Source organism: Triticum aestivum, chromosome 2B (genome assembly GCF_018294505.1).
Source record: "Triticum aestivum cultivar Chinese Spring chromosome 2B, IWGSC CS RefSeq v2.1, whole genome shotgun sequence".
In the NCBI taxonomy this organism is placed as follows: Eukaryota; Viridiplantae; Streptophyta; class Magnoliopsida; order Poales; family Poaceae; genus Triticum; species Triticum aestivum.
Genome location: NC_057798.1, coordinates 233,206,406 through 233,225,845, shown reverse-complemented (window position 1 = coordinate 233,225,845; position 19,440 = coordinate 233,206,406). Strand labels below are relative to the sequence as shown.

Genomic DNA, 19,440 nt, shown 5'->3' with positions numbered 1-19,440 from the left:
ATCGCGTCGTACGGCGCGACAAGGATGTGTGTGGACTGGCAGGCCGAGGTGATTAGCCAAGGACGCACGGGCCCGACAAAGAATGGGATTCGGATTCTCCCTGCACTGCAGCCACCAGAAACTGGTCAGCGGATTCAAGACGATTTGTTTTGGTTGGGTTGGGTTGGGTTGGAATTAGATTCAAGAGGGGCTCCAACGTGCCGGAAAAACTGCTGAGCTTGAATTCAATGCCTTGTCCAGGAGGCCGAGTCTAACTAAATTCAGGCAATGCCATATGGCAAGTCAAACCTAACGGCCTCAAATGGTATAATCCTGTCATTCAATCTGACCCATGATTTTGACTGCTCGCTACACTACACTTCAACTTGCTGCTTCAGGTTCAGCATCAAACAGACAGACAGGCGAGAAGAACATGCATGGGAATGAATGAATGAATGGCTTTGTAAGATTCCCATCCGTCCATCTACTCTGCCAGGGATGGGTCTAACAATCAAGTGTACCGCGACCAACGCAAACACAGACACAGGCATATCTCAACAGCAGAGAAACTGTCATCTGTCAAGTAACCTCCCACCGCAGTACACGAACCAGCCAGCAAAACTGGCTTCACACAACACACACATCTAAACCTATCCAGTCTGGAGAGACCCAGTTTTAACTTAAACTGCCATGCCCCGGCAGAACCGGCTACAGAAAACAGAAATGCTACTCCGCGGTCGGATGCCACAGAAAACACAATTCTTGGCTCGGCAAAAGGATCCGACCGATCATCTCCACGGGGGATCTCGGCGTTCGTCGGTTATAACAGTTTAACCTCGTCCTCTTCTGCAATCTCTTCCAACATGCTCATCACTAGCAGGCTGATGATCATCATCCCAGGTGGTTCTCCTTCTCCATGGCAGCATTCTTTCTCGACCGAGCCGGAGCCGGAGCCGGTGCCCTCGTCGCAACGCTGCCGTTCTCCTTGTTGCTGCTCACAGTCTCGCCTGCCTTGCTGGCATTGCGGTCCGTAAGAGGGTTGCTCTCCGCAGCGGACGCAGAGGACATTGCCCTCGGCAGCCTCAGGGGAATGTCGGCTCTGTTCTGCGGAGCGGCTTCAGCGTTATCCGGTGCAGAGGCTGAGGCTGGTGGAGGAGGCTCCGTAGGGACGAGCTGGATTGTTGCCGACTTGCGCCAGTTCTTCCTCTGCTGCTTCGGTTTTGCCCCGCCTTGTTTCCCCTGAAAGTTATGCACGCAAAATGAGGCAGTGACAGTACAGAAATATCCATGACAGCGAAAACTAGATTGGTCGCGAGCGACAGTTCCGTATTCCCTTGAAATAGCAGTAGTGTACTTACATCGGTATTTCCAATGTCCGCCAATGGCTTTCTTGATTTTGGCTGCTGAGTTTCCTTCTCAGCCACAGCATTCTCGAGAAGCATGATTCCTTGCTTCACTTCTTCCTTCATTTTGGCATCATTCTCTGAAGAAGAAACATTACCAAACTCGCTACCTTCCTTCTCGGATGGTGGTTCGTCGTCTATTTCTTCCTTGACGACGCGCACCCTATTGGAACAGTTGGAAGCATTACACCCGCAACCAGTACCACATTGTGAGCCTAGAGCTCTGCACTCACAATATCTGGTGAGCTTGCACAACGATTTTGATGAACACGAGCAGCACTGTGAAGAAGCATGCTCTTTCTGGATGGTGGGAATTTCCTGACTAGGCATCTCTGACTTCACATCTGTAAGTGAATTGTTTCTACTCGGGTTAGATGTTCGCCGCCGTGTATTATTGATTTTCCTGGATGACTCTACCCAATCTGTATCAGATCCATCATCACTCATATCTTCTAATTCTCCCGACTCCTCAGCATCTGATATGTCCATGTCATCCGACCAGTAGAAGCTGTTCTTACCATGCTTGAATTGGGAACCTCGAGCACTCTACATTCAGGATGGGCAACATGAGAAAAAACTGCCTATGAATGTCACCAGATGTAATCTAGATGAAACTGAAAACAGGAAGGTAGCTAGATACCTTCCGCAAAGCATAAATTTGACCATCTTCTGGATCAATAGTAGTATCACGCCTTGAGGCCCTACCAGATTTCTTCGCATTGTTCATTGCAGCGAAGAGCTGTCAATTAGAAGAAAGTATCAGTGTGCGAGTGATAACTGCAATGGTATCTGCTTAATGAAATGCATCATCAAAATTTCAGTGATAATAAAAGTGCACAATTATAGAGTATTTACCTGCATATTTTGGTTATGTAGATCATTAACTTGTGCTTCTAACTGTCTAGTTCTGCCATTAAGCGCAACCACCTTTTCTTTCAGTTCTCCAATGATGAGATCCTTCTCTATACACATCACCTCCTTATCATGTAATTGGCACCTTGAAGCGACATACAGAAAATTAGAACATATTTAGGAAAAACCAGGGATTGTCCATTTAATTTCTTTTAGAAAACTTCAATCATGAAAAACAGGTAGTACTGATTACACAACATAAGAGATATGAACATCATTGGAAACTAAATGACAAGTACAACATACCTTGAAGATGATGCTAACTGAAAAAGGTAATTCATTGTGTTCTTTGCATCAGGCAGGGACCTTACATGGTTCCATCTGCCTCTACCACTGAACACACGCTCCCGCTCCTCCGCTTCAGACAGTTGAGAAGCCATTGATACCATAGCACTAGATGATGATGACAGCATGTTTTCCAGTGCTGATATTCTGGAACTCCTAGCGCTAGGAGACATAGCCTCAGGACACTCCTTCAGCTTTGCTATTTCCTTAGATATTGTTGCTCTCCTGTTTTAAAGAAAAGTTTATGATTTTAATGCACAAGACAACACTCAACCAGCGCATGTAGAATTTCACAGTTACAAGTTACAACAGTTTTCGGTTTTAAATAAATAAACAGATCAGAGCTAACTTTACTGAACTGTGAAAGTCCATGATTTCCCTTCAGATAAATTATGCGTTGGAAAAAATCTCAATACTTATGTGCCTTTGAAACAAGAAGGATATAAGCCTATATATTTGCAAGCCTTGCAGATTTTAGCTGACCCTACTCTACACGCTCGGCATCGATCTCTCCAGTGGTATGGTCAATTTGGTATGGAAAGGAATTATTTTCACATGGCCTGTTTCATTTCCGATGACTAAAACCGTGTTCACCTTTTTGTCCATCATCAAAATTGTTCGATACAAAGCACATATGCATGATAAACACTACCAGGCCAGAAAGTACTAGCAACAAAAGCTTATAATAGCAACAGAAGGAACCTGAGACTTACTCTTGTATTTGTCGGTCATAGTGTGAACGTAATTCATACGCCCTTACAGTTACTTCAAGTTCATCGTCAATCGTTCGCATCAAGGCCTAGTGACATGTTAAAAGAATATTTCAGACATAGTACAACATTAAAGTACAAAAGCCTATTGTATTCACCGAAATATTGTCAGGTTTTTGTAAGAGCACCTGAATCCCTGATGCGCCTGTTCCTTCAAGTTTACAAACCAAAACCAAAAGGCAGCAATCCATCAGTTGGGACATATGAGCACATAAATATCTCAGTAGCAGCAGAAAAGAAGTCACTCTCTGTAGCTTCTTACCATGTGCATCACGGGTGGACTTCTTTGCTTCGAGCAAATCTTTCAGTCTTTTCGTGGCCATCGTAGCTTCTTCAGTTTTTCGCTGTAAAACCTACATGGAGGAGGCTGGCATAACTACCAAGTTATTTGGAAGCAACAACAACGATTTTTTGTTAGAAAACTAACCATTTTCTGCTTCTGATTTAAAGCTAGGAGTTTATGCATCTCATATTCATTCCGTCTCCCTTCCTTCTTCAGCTGGTAATATAAATACACCATTCTCATCACAAGTCCTTTAAAAGATTGCAAGCTTACAGAAGAAATGAACTACAAACAGTCAAAACAGTAACCTGAAGCACTTCCTTTTCACGAGCCGCTTTCCAAGATCTAAATTGCTCGGATTCTTGTTTGATCTTTTGTTGAAGTTGAACCTAAGATAACATTTAACAGAACATATGTCAGATGATAAAACGAGTAAACGACATTAAATTTGGGAACATTTGGAAGGAAAGGAAAACCTTCTGAGATTTGATGCGTTGAATTTCTCCTTGTAAACGCATAGCTGCATCATCACTTTTTTGTTTCTGTCGTAGCAACTGTTGGTGAGCATCCTGCTTTTTCTTGAGCTGAGAGACCTGCCATAATGGTGGCCAGTTAGTATCTGAGAAAGAGAAAAGATTAATTCATGTATGTACAAACCTGAGTTTCAAGCATGTTCATCTTCTGAAGATAGTTCTCTTTCATTTTGTGTGAGCACTCATCAGTTGAGGAAGATATTTTTGCTAGTGCATGACGGAGATCCTCAATTTCTTTCTGTAAACACAATTAAGATTACTACTGTTTCAGGGGGAAAAAAGGAATCAGCAAATTTAAGCCAGGTGAAACCTGAAAAGCCTTCTTTTCTTGTTCCATCTCATGTAACTTCGTCTCATAATGTTGCTTGAGAACAGAGGTATCACTCTTCGCAAATTGTTTCATCTCCGCCTTCAGAAATTTAAATTTAAAAAGAGGTATAATTACAATCTTCCAGTGGAACAAAAAAATAATACCAGAGAACAGTAAAAACTATAAGAATCGTAGGTTAAATGTGGTTATCTTTGAACACGAGTTTACAACGGATGGGGGAATGAAGAATATTCAGTGCATGTAAGCAAAATGCCAAGGTCAAGCCAGACAAGTTGTAAATTCATATACAAAGAACTACAATCATAGAGAAAGAAAAACAGTACCTCCTTTTGCTGAAGTCTTTTATCTAGATCTTGCAGCTCCATATCCAGTTTCTCCTGTATGGATGAATGTTCTCTTTCCTTTTCTTCTTCATCAACTTCACCTGAAAAAGAAGAGTGCCTGTTAGAGGAAGTGTCACGAATGCATGGCATCAACGTGTTTCAGTAACTTACTTGACACTTCGAGCGTTCCTACTTCACAACCTGAACCTAGATCATCTAGAAGCATGCCCTTGTCCAGTGCAAGTCGATCATGCAAACCATTTCTACAGGCAGTGGAGAACTTCTGCCGTGTTACTTCAGCCTCCAACTGCTGAATCTTCGATAAATAGGTCTTCATAAGGTCCACATCCTACTCAGAAAATAATAATAATGTAACAGTTCAAGTAGGGTGGTATGACAATGTCCACACAAAACGGTATTTGATTAGAGACACTTCATTGTACACACCTGCTCACTACCGGCATTTTCAATATCATCCCACGATTTTCCATTGCGTGCTGATTCGAGCTTTAACATGAGCTGATCCTTTTCCAGCTGTCAACAAATAAAATATTTGTTATGTATTGTGCTACATTATTGGCAGGGCTACTCATAGGCTACATTCCGTTATATAGATGGTACAGAGAAAGGTATGCGGTATATAAGTAATTGCATATCATGAAGACATACAAGTATCACATAAGAGATACACCCACATGCTGCATTACGTAAGGAGGGTGAACTCATAAAGCACTAATAAATAACACTATGTACAGAAGTATATTATGGCTTCACTGAATCAAGAAACGTACATGCATGATCAAGCACAAGAACAAAAGAAATCATCAATACCTGGGCAGCAACTGCACGCTGTGCTAACTGTTCACAAGACATTTCCCTTTCCTTGAGCTCACAGTACAGTTCTGAATTTTTTAACTCAAGTAGAGAGACTTTTTGTTGCAGCAGCTGAAAGATGCAGAAAAGAACATTAGTGATAAAATGAACTAATCTGATTGGTCAATGCACCAAACCAACCTGAAGTTCTTCTAGTGCTGCACTCCCACTGCGGGAAAACAGAAGTTCACTCTGGAGCTGCTCTAATTGACTCCTCAATTTTTGCATCTCTGCTGTAACTGGGTCTCTGTTGATCTATTCATAGGATACAAAAGGATAAGCTAGTGATGGCAACCCAAATAAAAGATGTAAAGGTTTCTTTAAGGATAGAGCAAGCATACCACTGCTTTGTTTTGAATATTCCGTGCACGATTGGCATACTTGAGTGTATTTATGGTTTCCTCTGCATTAGAATCAGCAGGACTAATGCAAGCTGCAGAAAAATAAATGGCAAAGAAATTTGATTTTAGTATTGTTCCCAGTAGGGCAATACGAGGATATAAGTGTGCAAAACTCTAAACCTACCAATCATAACGGTTTTACTGTTTCCTCCTAGAGAGTCCTGCAAGAGAACAAATAGCCATTAGCCACATATTACATTTCAGTTTTCCAGCTTAAAATAAGAGGTCATATAGAAATACAAGTAATGGTATACATACCTGCAGCAGGCGAGTTAATTTGCTGTCCCGGTATGGGACAAATGCTCCTTCTTTCCGCTTCTTTTCATCACCTAATGCGCTAATAACATTGCCAAGAGCAAGAAGGCCTCTGTTTATGTGTATCCCTATAGCCAGAAGATACAAAGAACATATTCAATATCAGTTTAGCAGTTATATACTGAATTAAACCAACATCTACAAATGCAAGAAGATCCGTCCTTGCCTTCTTTAAGCCGTAATCCATCAGCTCCTGTTCGTTTAGCCCTCTCAGAACCAGCCAAGTCAACTAGATGAAATTTTGATGATAAAATATCATATTCATTACTAGTTGACTTCTCAGATGCAGAACTTGAGGTCCTCTTTTGTTCGATAGATATCGTAAAAATAGCATGAGAGCGACTGCAAAGAAAAAATGTCCATTGAAATACAAGTTATAAATACATCATAATCAAAATTACTGGTCAACATTGTGTTTTTCTAGGGCATGTCACTGTCCAAAGCAATTGCTTAAAATATTTGAATGTCTACACTTAAACTTTCAAAAATCATGCAAGTAGCTCATCTGCTCATGGTCCCAATTTAAAATCAATCCAACAAACACCACATATGGCAACACAAAAGCAAACAGTAAAATAAACAGAATGATCTAACCATTTTAGTAGTATTAGAACCCAGAACAGATGAAAAAGGAGTCTAAACAGAAAAGTTGGTGTTCATGTAAACAAAATTGCTCATTGCATCATCGAAGTATATGCAACTTACCTTGACTGGCTATTCATGTTTGTACTTCCAGTTGCGCGTGACAAAGATCCTCGTGCCAAGTGCAAGGCCATTTCTTCTTTTGACTTGACTTCAGCCTCCGTCACGCCAGCAAGTGTAATGCTTCCATTTGCAGTTTCTCGAATCTGAATAGGCACTCTAGCAGGCGCTGCTGCTTTTGCAACAGACCCAGGATCATCAAGCAAATCGAATACTTCCTCCTTGAATATCTGATGTGAACAGCAACACACACCAAATGGTAATAAGCAAAATATATATTGCAATTATATTGAAGTAAAGACAAGTGGTACTCTCTCCGTCCATAATTCTTGTCGTGGTTTTAGTTCAAGAAATATGGAACATAGTGAGTACCAGCTAGCATACCTCAATGAAGGATACCCTAATTAAGAACTCTGTATCACCCTTCATTGCATCAGCTTTCTTGAATATCGTCTCCATGACTTGTGGAATTATTCCTCCACAGTTAGATTCACCAGAATAATTGGTCCCCATCGTATATGTCTTCCCAGATCCAGTCTAAAGGTTGTATGAGAAAAAGGCAAGTTAGAAGATAAACATCCAAGAACAAAAATAATACTCTCAAGACATAACTGTTGGTTGTTACCTTGCTACTGTCTATGTTCTATGCTGAGATCTGGATATTAGGCTTAGGGATCCCATAACTAAACGAGGCATAAATGTTGTTTGGATTGTTGGAAGCAAAGTGGTAATTTTCTCATTTTAAGCATGACACTCGTTCACAAATCATGTGGAAAAGTTAAGGCTACAAAATCATATGATTAAGGCATTCCTAAAAAGAAGTTGACATGATGAATCCGTAGTTGCTACACTATGGCTCTCAATGTAGTAATGTACTATAGTCTAAAAATTACACACTGTGCAAAGTGATGGATAAACCCCTAGCGCAAATATCAAATAGATGTCTACCTTTAATCACGCACGGATATCCTTATAGTGATGCTAGAGTAAATATTGAAGATAACACGGTTACCCTCACAAAACAGCAACAAGTAAAGCATCTTCCTAATAAAACTGTCAATAAAGGTTAATTAGCTGCCAGGTGAACAACAGTAACAGCTAGGAGCAATGCTATAAAGCGACCAATCGTAATTGCACGTGTAGAAATTACTTCCAACATACAAAATAAGTACCTGGCCATAAGCTAGCACAGTGGTGTTGTATCCACAGAACAATGAGTCGACTAGTGGATACACACATTGCTCAAATATCAATGAGGAAGAAGACCCCGTGCTGCCGTAGACATGATCATAAGTGAAGATGTGTGGGCCAATTTGAACCTACAATAGCACAAAAAAGCACCATAAACATCTATTTATAGACTTATAAGCCATTCAGAAAAAGAAATCTACTGATAAAGTGGTTATCATATAAATTATACTGGTTCAGCATTCATTCCGATGGGCACAATAGATTCCAATGTTCTGGAAGAGAAATTCAACGGTGAAAATATAACACATTTTAACAGTGTGCTCAAAATCAGCAAAGACAATGGTCCTAACTCCTAAGCAATAGAACCAGGGCCCCACGGCTCATCTCCCATATGCATCCAAGCCCTTGGTGGATCTGGCCGCCCAGATTATGCTCCAAGAAACAAAAATTCACAGATGCCATGATTATTTTCTCGAGAATACAGAGACATGATTTCACGGACCACCCAGATGGCAACAAACCAGATAAACAGATTGGTAAATGAATGAATCAACTGCCAGAACATATCGTGTCGATCTGAATCTATCATGTGCCCGCCCATCCGTCAGTTCAATTTGTAATCCTGGGAGGCGCCTGTTGCCAAGACCAGCAGAGGCAACCAAGAAAAGCATACCTGCGGCTCGCCCGGCGTGACGGTGACGCAGTCCGTGCATCCGAGGACGAGCTCCGGCGTGATGAGCGGCCGGACGTTGACTGCCACCTTGACGCTGTCGCTCTGCGGCTGCGACGCCATATCCGAGCTCCCCATCGGAAGAACCCTAAACACGAAATTCCCAGAACGGATCAAGAAAAGGTCCAAGGCCCAAAGCACACCCCAAGAAAACAAGAAATCTGGGCATCAAAAGCCGGAAATCTGAGAAATCCGGGCATCCATTCGGGCGAACCTCGGAATCTGAGCCGAGGGTTTTGAATCCGTCTCACCTCACCGCGCCCTCGCCGTGGCGGCGCCCCCCGTCGACGTGGGCTGAAAGGATGGGGCGCGGGCGTGCGGGAGAAGAGAGGCTGTGGAGGAAGAAGACGCGCCTGGTGGCGGCGGCGGCGGATGAGGGGCAGGAGGGAAGGGGGAGGGAGGGAGAGCTCGGCGCGGAACGGAAGAGGGGGAGGCGTGCGAGAGAAAATGGTAAGAAATGAGAACCGTGGGGCGTCCTCCACCGGGTGGTGGACCCAACGCAACGGCTTCGGATCCGATTTCGAAATTCAAACGGGGGTGGATACGCGGCCCCCTTCTCTGTCAGACGCTAAGCACGTGCCACGCCCAGGCATTTTGTTGCCGGATTTGAATGGCATTGGCGGCCAGTACCACGGATTGTTGCTGTGTTTTTTAATGATTATACGCTCCTGCAAAATTTATCATTTAGCACCTTATTTCGCCCTAAATACCGCCACGCCTTCCTCCCTTCTCTCCCTCGTCTTATCGTCGTCAGAGGCATCGAGGGCGAAGCCCGAGAGGGTTCTAGCGACCGTGAAATGGTTTTCGCGGGTTCTAGCGTCATGCCGGGCTCAGGAACAAGGAGAGGTCAATTTTTTTTTGACCCACACACCAACCATCTAATCGCAAACATCGATAATATTACCAAGGTACTTGTTGGCGCCACGAAGGAGATGGAAGACCTGAAGGAGGAGACCGACGAGTCCGCGGACAACCGGCCGCCAACCACGGTGCCTTTATGCACGTGGCAGGCGACCTCCATCTAGGAGTGGTAACATGGTAGACACTCCAAACGTCAGCAATGATGACGATCCCGACTACGAGCCGCATGCCAATGCAAACGCTAACGACCCGACAACGAGCTCCTAAATAGGGATATCCAAGCCCTCGACATCTTTCTGGGTAGCCCGGGGCGCGGCCACGCCCGCGTGTGCGTCCTCAATGACGTGGGTTACATTTCGAGCGAGAAGTGCCGCGTGGAGCACAGGGCAGATGAGTTGACGAGTCCATGTTGCTGAGTAGAAAATTGAGGCAATCTGGGCCTCAATCAAGACCGCCCTAGCAGCGAAGAAAACTATCCCAATGTCAACTAAGGCCGCGCTTGCTATGAAGGACGGGAGGATGAAGGACCACATGCAGAGAACTGCGGGGCACATCTCATCATCGTACCACACACTCGGCAAAGAATATGCTGGCAACTGCCCAAATGCTGGCCGAGATCGAATTTCCAGCCGACCATCCGATCAATAAGCGATGAGAAGACCATGCAACTCTTTGAGGGTGGTTGAGTGTTAGCAGGACCTCCACGCGAAGTCAAAAAGCCACCTCGGAGCGTTCGGTGATGTGGGTAGCTTGATTACACGATGTGTTGGAAAATCAGGGTCTCACAATCAAGATTGATATAAGCAGTTTGCCACTGATGTGGTTCCCTGTACCATCTATCTGGCCGAGTCCACGAACGGACTGGTGGTTCAGATCAGCCACAAGCGATGTGATTTATGTTAGCAGAGGATGATTCAAGTACACGTCAATTTAAAAAAAACAAGTTGATTCCTTTCTAGGCAAACAACCTAAATTTATTTAATGGATAATATCTTTTGGGATACAGAGGTAATCCAGAGGATCATTAAGCCAAACATAGCGGCACACATCTAGCGAAGTAGCCACCATAGCTAACCTATGAGCTTCTTCATTGCTTTCGCCCCGTTCCTGGCATATTTCACATGCCTGAAAAGTGAGTTTTTGAGTCTCAAACTCTTTTGCAAGCATGCACTAGCCTCCCCGGTGCTCGCTTTGCTTCAGCTTGTTTACGACTCTTAGACAGTTTGATGCAATGTGAATCTTACTTGGCAACAAATCTTCTTCCAGAGACAGAGCTTCTCTACAAGCGTGAGCTTCAAGAATTTTGGCTCGATGAGGTTTGCGAACACTACAACCAAAACATCAGAGTAGTGCCCCTTCTCATCTTTGCATTAACTAGACTCAATGCATGCTAGCTCTCTATGTTGGTGCTAGAATGAGAAGATGATGACTCAACAGTAAAAGTAAATAACACATGAAAGTAAATATAAGGTCCCTTCGCAGAGTGAAACAAAGAATTGCAGAGGTGCGAGAGCTTAGAGCTTAAATAAGAGATTTGCATGGAAGATATCGAAATCCTTTGTCGTGGGAAAGCCACGACAAAGGGTTTCAATATCTTCCATGTTAAACACATTATTGGCAGTTCTCATGTAGAAAGGAAAATTTTACTCCCCCACAACCATACAGTCACAAGCCATGGCTAATCGAATCCACCGGTGCCCTCCAAATAATCAACTTTTCGGGGGAGTTTTGTTTTTGTTTTTATTAAGTTATGCGGGACTGGGAATCCCTTTTACCAACCTCTCTCGTGTAGGACAAGTGAATAAACTCTAGTCGTGAGAATAACCTGCTTAGTATGAAAGATATTGACCACCTCATCGCTCCATGAGTGGTACGAGCACACAAAACTCATATTTATTTGAAGGATTAGAGATGGCACATGCAAATTTAATTGGAACGACAGGGTAATACCGTATATTGGTAGATATGATGGACTCTTTTGGAGAAAAATTGGGTTTCATTATTTTGGATGCACAAGTAGTATTCCCGCTTAGTAGAGGCAAAAACTAAAAATTAGACTGAGAAGCGGCCAACTAGAGAGCGACAACGGTCATAATCATGCATTATGAATAATTAACATTAAACACAAGAAAGAGTAGGATATAAACACTTTGAACATAAATATAGTAAAGGTTAAATTGATTTAGAATCAACTACATGTGTGAACATGTGTCAAGTCAAGCCACTTGAATTATTCACAGGAGGATACCATCCTAACATACTATATCACAATTATTCTAATGCATATTGACACACAAGATAAATCATTATCCACTCCTAGCTACTAAAGCATGACATGAGCAACTATAATCTCTTATTGTCATCACAGATATGTTTACCCATAATATGTTGAATCATGACTACTCGGCTAAACATATTTACAAAAACAAGAATAAGAAGAGTTCATACCAGCTTCCTTTTACCATAGTCACTTCACCAAATCATCGTCATTACTGCCTTTCCCTTGCAGATTGGATGATGTGAGAATAATAATAGTGCAAGTGTGCCACTCGCTAAGCTAAAATCTGCAACCACTTTATTCATAGGAGAAGACAAGGAAATATTGACCCTTCAGTGGATCAACAATAAAGCGTATAAGAGCCACTTGACAATTCTTACGAAGTCTTCTCCTCATGACGACTAAACGAAGAAAAAAGAAATTCAAAGAAACACACTGAAAGCTATTTGGAGTTTTAGTTTTTCTGAAGAGAACGAACTAAGGAAGAAAAACGAAAAGCGAAAAGCACTATTTACACCAAGAACTCCCAACAACCAACAAAAGAAGAAACAAGAAATCTTTTTGGGTTTTCTTTTACTACTATGAACTAACTAAGCCAGAAAAAACCCGAAAATAAGCGAGAAATATTTTTGGATTTTTTAAGTTTTTCAAGCACAAAATAAAAAAAAAATAGAAGTGAAACATGGATATACAATGAAAAAATGAACACCGACAACTAGAATGTAATGTCGATAAGAATATGTACTCCTCCAAGCTTAGACTTTTGGCCTAACTTGACTTATGGCTATTGCTGACCAGAATAGTAGTCATAATGGTAACAGGGGTGGCGATCCACGCTGCCTCGTCAGCGAGGCGAGCAGCTGTAACACCCCCCAGTGGTTAGCTACAGTGACCACATGCTAATGTGCCATGTCATCATGATCATCATAATTAAGTTGCATTTAGAAAATAATCCCACTCCCAATTTGGTTCAAATTCAAATTTAAAATATAAAGTCTAGAAATTATTTCACCAAACTCTAGGACAAAAATGTGTACAATATTCTAAATAATCCCTTGGTAATTGTGCAAGTGAAACCAACATCAATTGAATTTTTAAATTTAACCACGGAAACTTTTTAGTGAAGCAATAACATTTAAATTGGCCTTTTAAAAAATAAACAAATATTTAAACCTTCCCAAATGGCCTAAAACATTTTGTGAAGCTCTTGTTTCTTACAATGTATTTATGTGGCAGTTTTCACGGTTAACAAAATTCAAATGATAGCAGAAATAAATAGAAAACTTATAATAAAATTAAGAAAACAAAAAAAAGATAAAAAGAAAGGGGCATAGTGAAAGGAAATATGCCCTAGAGGCAATAATAAAGTTGGTATTCTATATTTCCTTATTCGTGATAAATGTTTATTGTTCAAGCTAGAATTGTATTGACCAGAAATCTTAATACATGTGTGAATACATAGACATAACACTGAGTCCCTAGTAAGCCTCTACTTGACTAGCTCGTTGATCAAAGATGGTTAAGGTTTCCTAACCATGGACATGAATTGTCAGTTGATAACGGGATCACATCATTAGGATAATGATGTGATGGACAAGACCCATCCATTAGCTTAGCATATTGATCGTTCAGTTTTATTGCTATTGCTTTCTTCATGTCATATACATATTTCTTTAACTATGAGAATATGCAACTCCCTAATACCGGAGGAATACCTTGTGTGCTATCAAACGTCACAACGTAATTGGATGACTATAAAGATGCTCTACATGTATCTCCGAAGGTGTTTGTTGGGTTGGCATAGATCGAGATTAGGATTTGTCACTCCGAGTATCGAAGAGGTATCTATGGGCCCTCTCGGTAATGCTTAAGAAGCCTTACAAGCAAAGTAACTAATGAGTTAGTTGCGGGATGATGTATTACGGAACGAGTAAAGAGACTTGCCGGTAACGAGATTGAACTAGGTATGAAGATACCGATGATCGAATCTCGGGCAAGTAACATACCGATGACAAAGGGAATAACGTATGTTGTCATTACGGTTCGACCGATAAAGATATCCGTAGAATATGTAGGAACCAATATGAGCATCCAGGTTCCGTTGTTGATTATTGACCGGAGAGGTGTCTCGGTCATGTCTACATAGTTCTTGAACCCGTAGGGTCCGCATGCTTAACGTTCGATGACGATTTAGTATTATATGAGTTATGTGATTTGGTGACCGAATGTTGTTCGGAGTCCCGGATGAGATCACGGACATGACAAGGAGTCTCAAAATGGTCGATAGGTAAAGACTGGTATATAGGATTGAAAGCACAAGTGCTCCCTGGGTGATTTTGGTAATTAATGTCAACATATCTCTTGTTGGACTAATACTTTTATCTAGTATATTTCAGATGAGTTCAACAGTGGAGTGGCATGGACAAAAGGATGTGGAACCCCTTCTAGATGCTAAGGAAATAAGATGGCAAAAGCTCAAAGCTCAAGACTCTACATTTTCATTTTAGTGATCCAAGATCACATTGAGTCCATAGGAAAAGCCAATACTATTAATAGGGGATGAGGTGTTGCTTAATGGCTTACTTGCTCAAAGTGCTTAGTGATATGCTCCAAAAAAACCTCAACCACTTTCTCACATCCACACATGTCCCAAACCAAAAGTCAAACTCGATCCCACCGATTTGTTCTATCCGGCGCCACCGAGTTCATTTGACATAGCCACTGCCAAAAACCCTAATCAATTCGGTCTCACCGAGATGGGCTTGCAAACTCTCTGGTTCCTGTTGCAAAAATTTTGGTCCCACCGAGATATGTAATCGGTCTCACCGAGTTCGCTTGACCAACTCTCTGGTTAGCTCATTACCAAAATCGGTCCCACCGAGTTTGTGTAATCGGTCAAACCGAGATGAGGTTTTACCCTAACCCTTACACATCGGTCCCACCGAGTTGATCATATCGGTCCCACCAAAAAGCCTAACGTTCACATTTTGAACAAAATCGGTCTGACCGAGTTTTCTAATTCGGTCCCACCGAGTTTGGTGAATTGTGTGTAACAGTTAGATTTTGTGTGGAGGCTATATATACCCCTCCAGCCACTCTTCATTCATGGAGAGAGCCATCAGAACATGCCTACACTTCCAACATACATTTTGTGAGAGAGAACCACCTACTCATGTGTTGAGATCAAGATATTCTATTCCAACCACATAAATATTGATCTAGCTTTCTCCAAGTTGCTTTCCACTCAAATCATCTTTCCACCAAATCCAAATCCGTGATAGAGAGTTGAGTGTTGGGAGACTATCATTTGAAGCACAAGAGCAAGGAGTTCATCATCAACACACCATCTGTTACCTTTTGGAGAGTGGTGTCTCCTAGATTGGTTAGGTGTCACTTGGGAGCCTCCGTCAAGATTGTGGAGTTGAACCAAGGAGTTTGTACGGGCAAGGAGATCGCCTACTTCGTGAAGATCTACCCTAGTGAGGCAAGTCCTTCGTGGGCGATGGCCATGGTGGGATAGACAAGGTTGCTTCTTCGTGGACCCTTCATGGGTGGAGCCCTCCGTGGACTCGCGCAACCGTTACCCTTCGTGGGTTGAAGTCTCCATCAACGTGGATGTACGATAGCACCACCAATCGAAACCACACAAAAAATCTCCGTGTCTCCAATTGTGTTTGCACACTCCAATCCTATCCCTTTACATTCTCGCAAATTGGATGCTTTACTTTCCGCTGCTCATATACTCTTGTCATGTTTGCTTGATATGTATTGTGAATGTTTAAGCTTGTGCTAAAACTCCACCTTAACTTGAAGAAAATAAAAACTGCAACTTTTCTTTGCTAAGAGTATATTCACCCCCCCCTCTAGACACCTCTTCTCGATCCTTTCAATTGGTATCAGATCATTGGTCTCCATTGCTTTGGTTTAAACACCTTTGGAGGAAGATGGATGAGTCTACGTTGGGGTGTCTTAGACATAGAGTGCCTATACTTGATGGAGAGTACTTTCATGAGTGGAAAAATGAGATGCTTGTGATTTTCAATGAATATCATTTGAGCAAGTATATTACTAGCCCTTGTGCACCTCATGTTGATCCTATGCATCCTACCCTTGATGAGTCTATTGACATGATTCGAAACCTTAGAATTGTTAATCTTATCACTAGAGGTTTACCTAGAAACTGGATTGGTTGCTTGCCTACTCTTGATTGTGCCTACACTATATGGATATTTCTTGAGGAATGATTTCCAAACTATTCCTTGAAAAACTTAGATGAGATCATTCATAAGTCTATTGCTTTGACTAAGATGAGTCCTAATGATCCCAAGTATGGTGATTGTTTGTTTGAGCTTCGTGACCTTATGCGTGCCAAAGGAGATGTTGGAATCATTAGCAATATCATCTCCGAAGTCATTAGAATCCATAAAGATGCACATTGCCATGGTCATAAATCTAATGAATCACTCTCTCTAGGAATTGACCCATCACAAGACGATGATGAACATGGATACTATGATGAGGATGATGATAGTGACTTCGATCTCGATGAATCTATGAGACACTTTGGTCTTATAGCTAATCTTCGCGGCTACATGCTGGAGGAAAGGAATGGGTCCTTGATAGTGGATGTACCGATCATATGACCGGAGATAAGGATATGTATCGTGAGCTTGCTGAAAACGACGGCCCTCGAAAGTATGTCACTTTTGGTGATAACTCAAAGGGTAAGGTGGTTGGCCTTGGTAAAAGGTGGCCATCTCACATGATAGCTCCATGCAAAATGTTATGCTCGTTGGAACTCTTGGCTATAATCTACTTTCTGTATCTAGACTTGTTGACTTTGGCTTTAATGTCCTATTCACTGAAGTAGATTGCCAAGTGTTTCATAGAGATAATCATAATATGGTCTTTACTGGTATACGTAGAGGTGATCTTTACATTGTCGATTTCACTAAAAGGGCTCAACCTAGAACTTGCTTTATTGCTAAATCTTCAAAAGGCTGGTTGTGGCATAGAAGGTTAGGTCATGTGGGCATGCGAAATCTTGATAAGCTTATTAAAGGTAATCATATCCTTGGAGTGAATGATGTTATATTTGACAAGGATAGATTGTGTAGTGCTTGTCAAGCAGGAAAACAAGTTGGAGGAAGTCACCCCGTGAAGAACATCATGACCACGGGAAGACCGTTCGAGCTTCTTCATATGGATCTCTTTGGTCCCAATGCCTACAAGAGTCTCGGTGGAAACTCATTTGGTCTAGTCATAGTCGATGATTTTTCAAGATTTACGTGGGTGTTCTTTCTTGATGCTAAATCGCAGGTCCAAAAGATCTTCAAGAACTTCGCTAGGAAGGCCCAAAATCAATTTGAAGTGAAGATCAAGAAGGTTCGCAGCGACAATAGAATGGAGTTCAAGAACGCAAATGTGGATACCTTTCTTGATGAAGAGGGTATTTCACACGAGTTCTCGGCTATGTACACACCTCAACAAAATGGAGTTGTTCAGAGTAAGAACCGGACTCTTATTGAGATGGCAAGAACGATGCTTGACGAGTACAAGACTCCAAAACACTTGTGGGCGGAAGCGGTTGAGACGGCTTGTCATGCAACAAACCGCTTGTATCTTCACAAGCTACTCGACAAGATGGCATACGAGCTTCTCACCGGTAACAAACCTCAAGTTGGATACTTTCGAGTATTCGGCTCAAAGTGTTACATTCTTGATAAGCATCATCGTTCTAAATTTGCTCCTAAATCCCATGAAGGTTTCCTACTTGGTTATGGTTCAAACTCTCACACTTACCGTGTCTACAATAATTTCACCCGAAAGGTTGAAGAAACGGTAGATGTGAAGTTTGATGAATCTAACGGCTCGCAAGTAGAGCAATTGCCAATTGATGTAGGAGACAAAGACCCTTCAGAAGCAATACAAGACTTGTCTATTGGCAAGATTCATCCAACGGAGGTGAAGGAGTACCTCGTCCGTCTAAGTGGAAGCTTCTACCTCATGACAAAGTGAACCAACAGTTGACACGGAAGCATTCACAAGTGGGACACACCAAGATCAAGAAAACGAGGAAGTGCACCAAGATGAACCTCATCAACCTCCTTCTCCACCACGACAAAAGAATGACAACGTCAACAATGAAGAAGGTCAAGAAGAAGGACAAGATGAAGAAGAAGATGTTCCACCCCGACCCAAATAAAAGCTCTCATGAGTTTGAGCAAGAGTCTCAAGAGACCATCCCGTCGAACAAATCTTAAATGATATTCAAACCGGGAGAATCACTCGCTCTAAAACTTGTTTGGCTAACTTTTGTGAACATTACTCATTTGTCTCTAGCATTGAACCAATGAAGGTTGAAGAAGCATTAGAAGATCCGGATTGGATAAATGCCATGCATGAAGAGCTACACAACTTTGAGAGAAACCAAGTATGGACATTGGTCGAGAAGCCCGACAACAACCACAACATCATCGGTACCAAATGGGTGTTTCGCAACAAGCAAGACGAAGATGGACAAGTTGTTCGCAACAAAGCACGTCTTGTCGCCCAAGGCTACACTCAAGTCGAAGGTACGGACTATGGTGAGACATATGCTCCCGTTGCTAGACTTGAGTCCATCCACATCTTACTTGCCTATGCTAATCACCATGATATTACCTTGTACCAAATGGACATTAAAAGTGCTTTCATAAATGGTGAAATTGAGGAGGAAGTTTATGTTAAACAACCTCCTGGCTTTGTCAATCCTAAGAAGCCCGACCATGTTTACAAACTTCACAAAGCTCTTTATGGTCTTAAATAAGCTCCTAGAGCGTAGTATAAATGCTTGACAAAGTTTCTTATTGAAAAAGTCTTTGAGAAAGGAAAGATAGATTCTACTCTTTTTACTAAAAGGGTTAATGGTGAATTATTTGTGTGCCAAATTTATGTTGATGATATCATATTCGTTTCGACCAACCCTCATTTTAGTGAAACGTTTGGGAAGCTAATGTCGAAGAAGTTTGAGATGTCTATGATGAGTGAACTCAAGTTCTTTCTTGGTTTGCAAATCAAGCAAACTAAGGAGGGCACCTTTGTTTCTCAAACAAAGTACACCAAGGACTTATTCAATAAGTTGAACATGCAAGAAAGCAAAGGTATGAGGACACCCATGCCTACTAGTGGACATCTTGACTTGACCAAGGATGGCAAATCGGTTGACCAAAAGGTTTATCACTCTATGATTGGTTCATTGCTATATCTATGCGCCTCCCGTCCCGATATT

The 19,440-nt window shown here is 41.9% G+C and overlaps 1 protein-coding gene across 3 annotated transcripts; it reads right to left on the bottom strand.

Moving 5' to 3' along the window:
- Positions 1-413: 413 nt before the first annotated feature.
- LOC123044527 (kinesin-like protein KIN-4C) lies at positions 414-9,502 on the bottom strand. 3 transcript variants are annotated; one of them, XM_044467283.1, is made up of 27 exons: positions 9,246-9,502; positions 8,975-9,119; positions 8,283-8,429; positions 7,495-7,647; positions 7,114-7,340; positions 6,575-6,750; positions 6,352-6,476; positions 6,218-6,254; positions 6,034-6,125; positions 5,834-5,947; positions 5,651-5,764; positions 5,267-5,353; positions 4,991-5,168; positions 4,820-4,920; positions 4,476-4,574; positions 4,290-4,403; positions 4,109-4,225; positions 3,941-4,021; positions 3,777-3,848; positions 3,612-3,702; positions 3,478-3,494; positions 3,293-3,378; positions 2,541-2,804; positions 2,238-2,379; positions 2,023-2,121; positions 1,338-1,928; positions 414-1,218 (listed from the first exon to the last, which is right to left on the bottom strand). In XM_044467283.1, the coding sequence occupies exons 2-27, from the start codon at positions 9,107-9,109 to the stop codon at positions 871-873; spliced, it is 3,807 nt and encodes a 1,268-aa protein (XP_044323218.1). In that variant the 5' UTR covers positions 9,110-9,119; positions 9,246-9,502; the 3' UTR covers positions 414-870. The 3 variants fall into 3 exon arrangements, with proteins under 3 accessions (XP_044323218.1, XP_044323216.1, XP_044323217.1); XM_044467281.1 differs by having other exon boundaries at positions 3,478-3,500; positions 9,246-9,501; XM_044467282.1 differs by having other exon boundaries at positions 3,478-3,500; positions 9,283-9,501.
- Between the last annotated feature and the right edge of the window lie 9,938 nt (positions 9,503-19,440).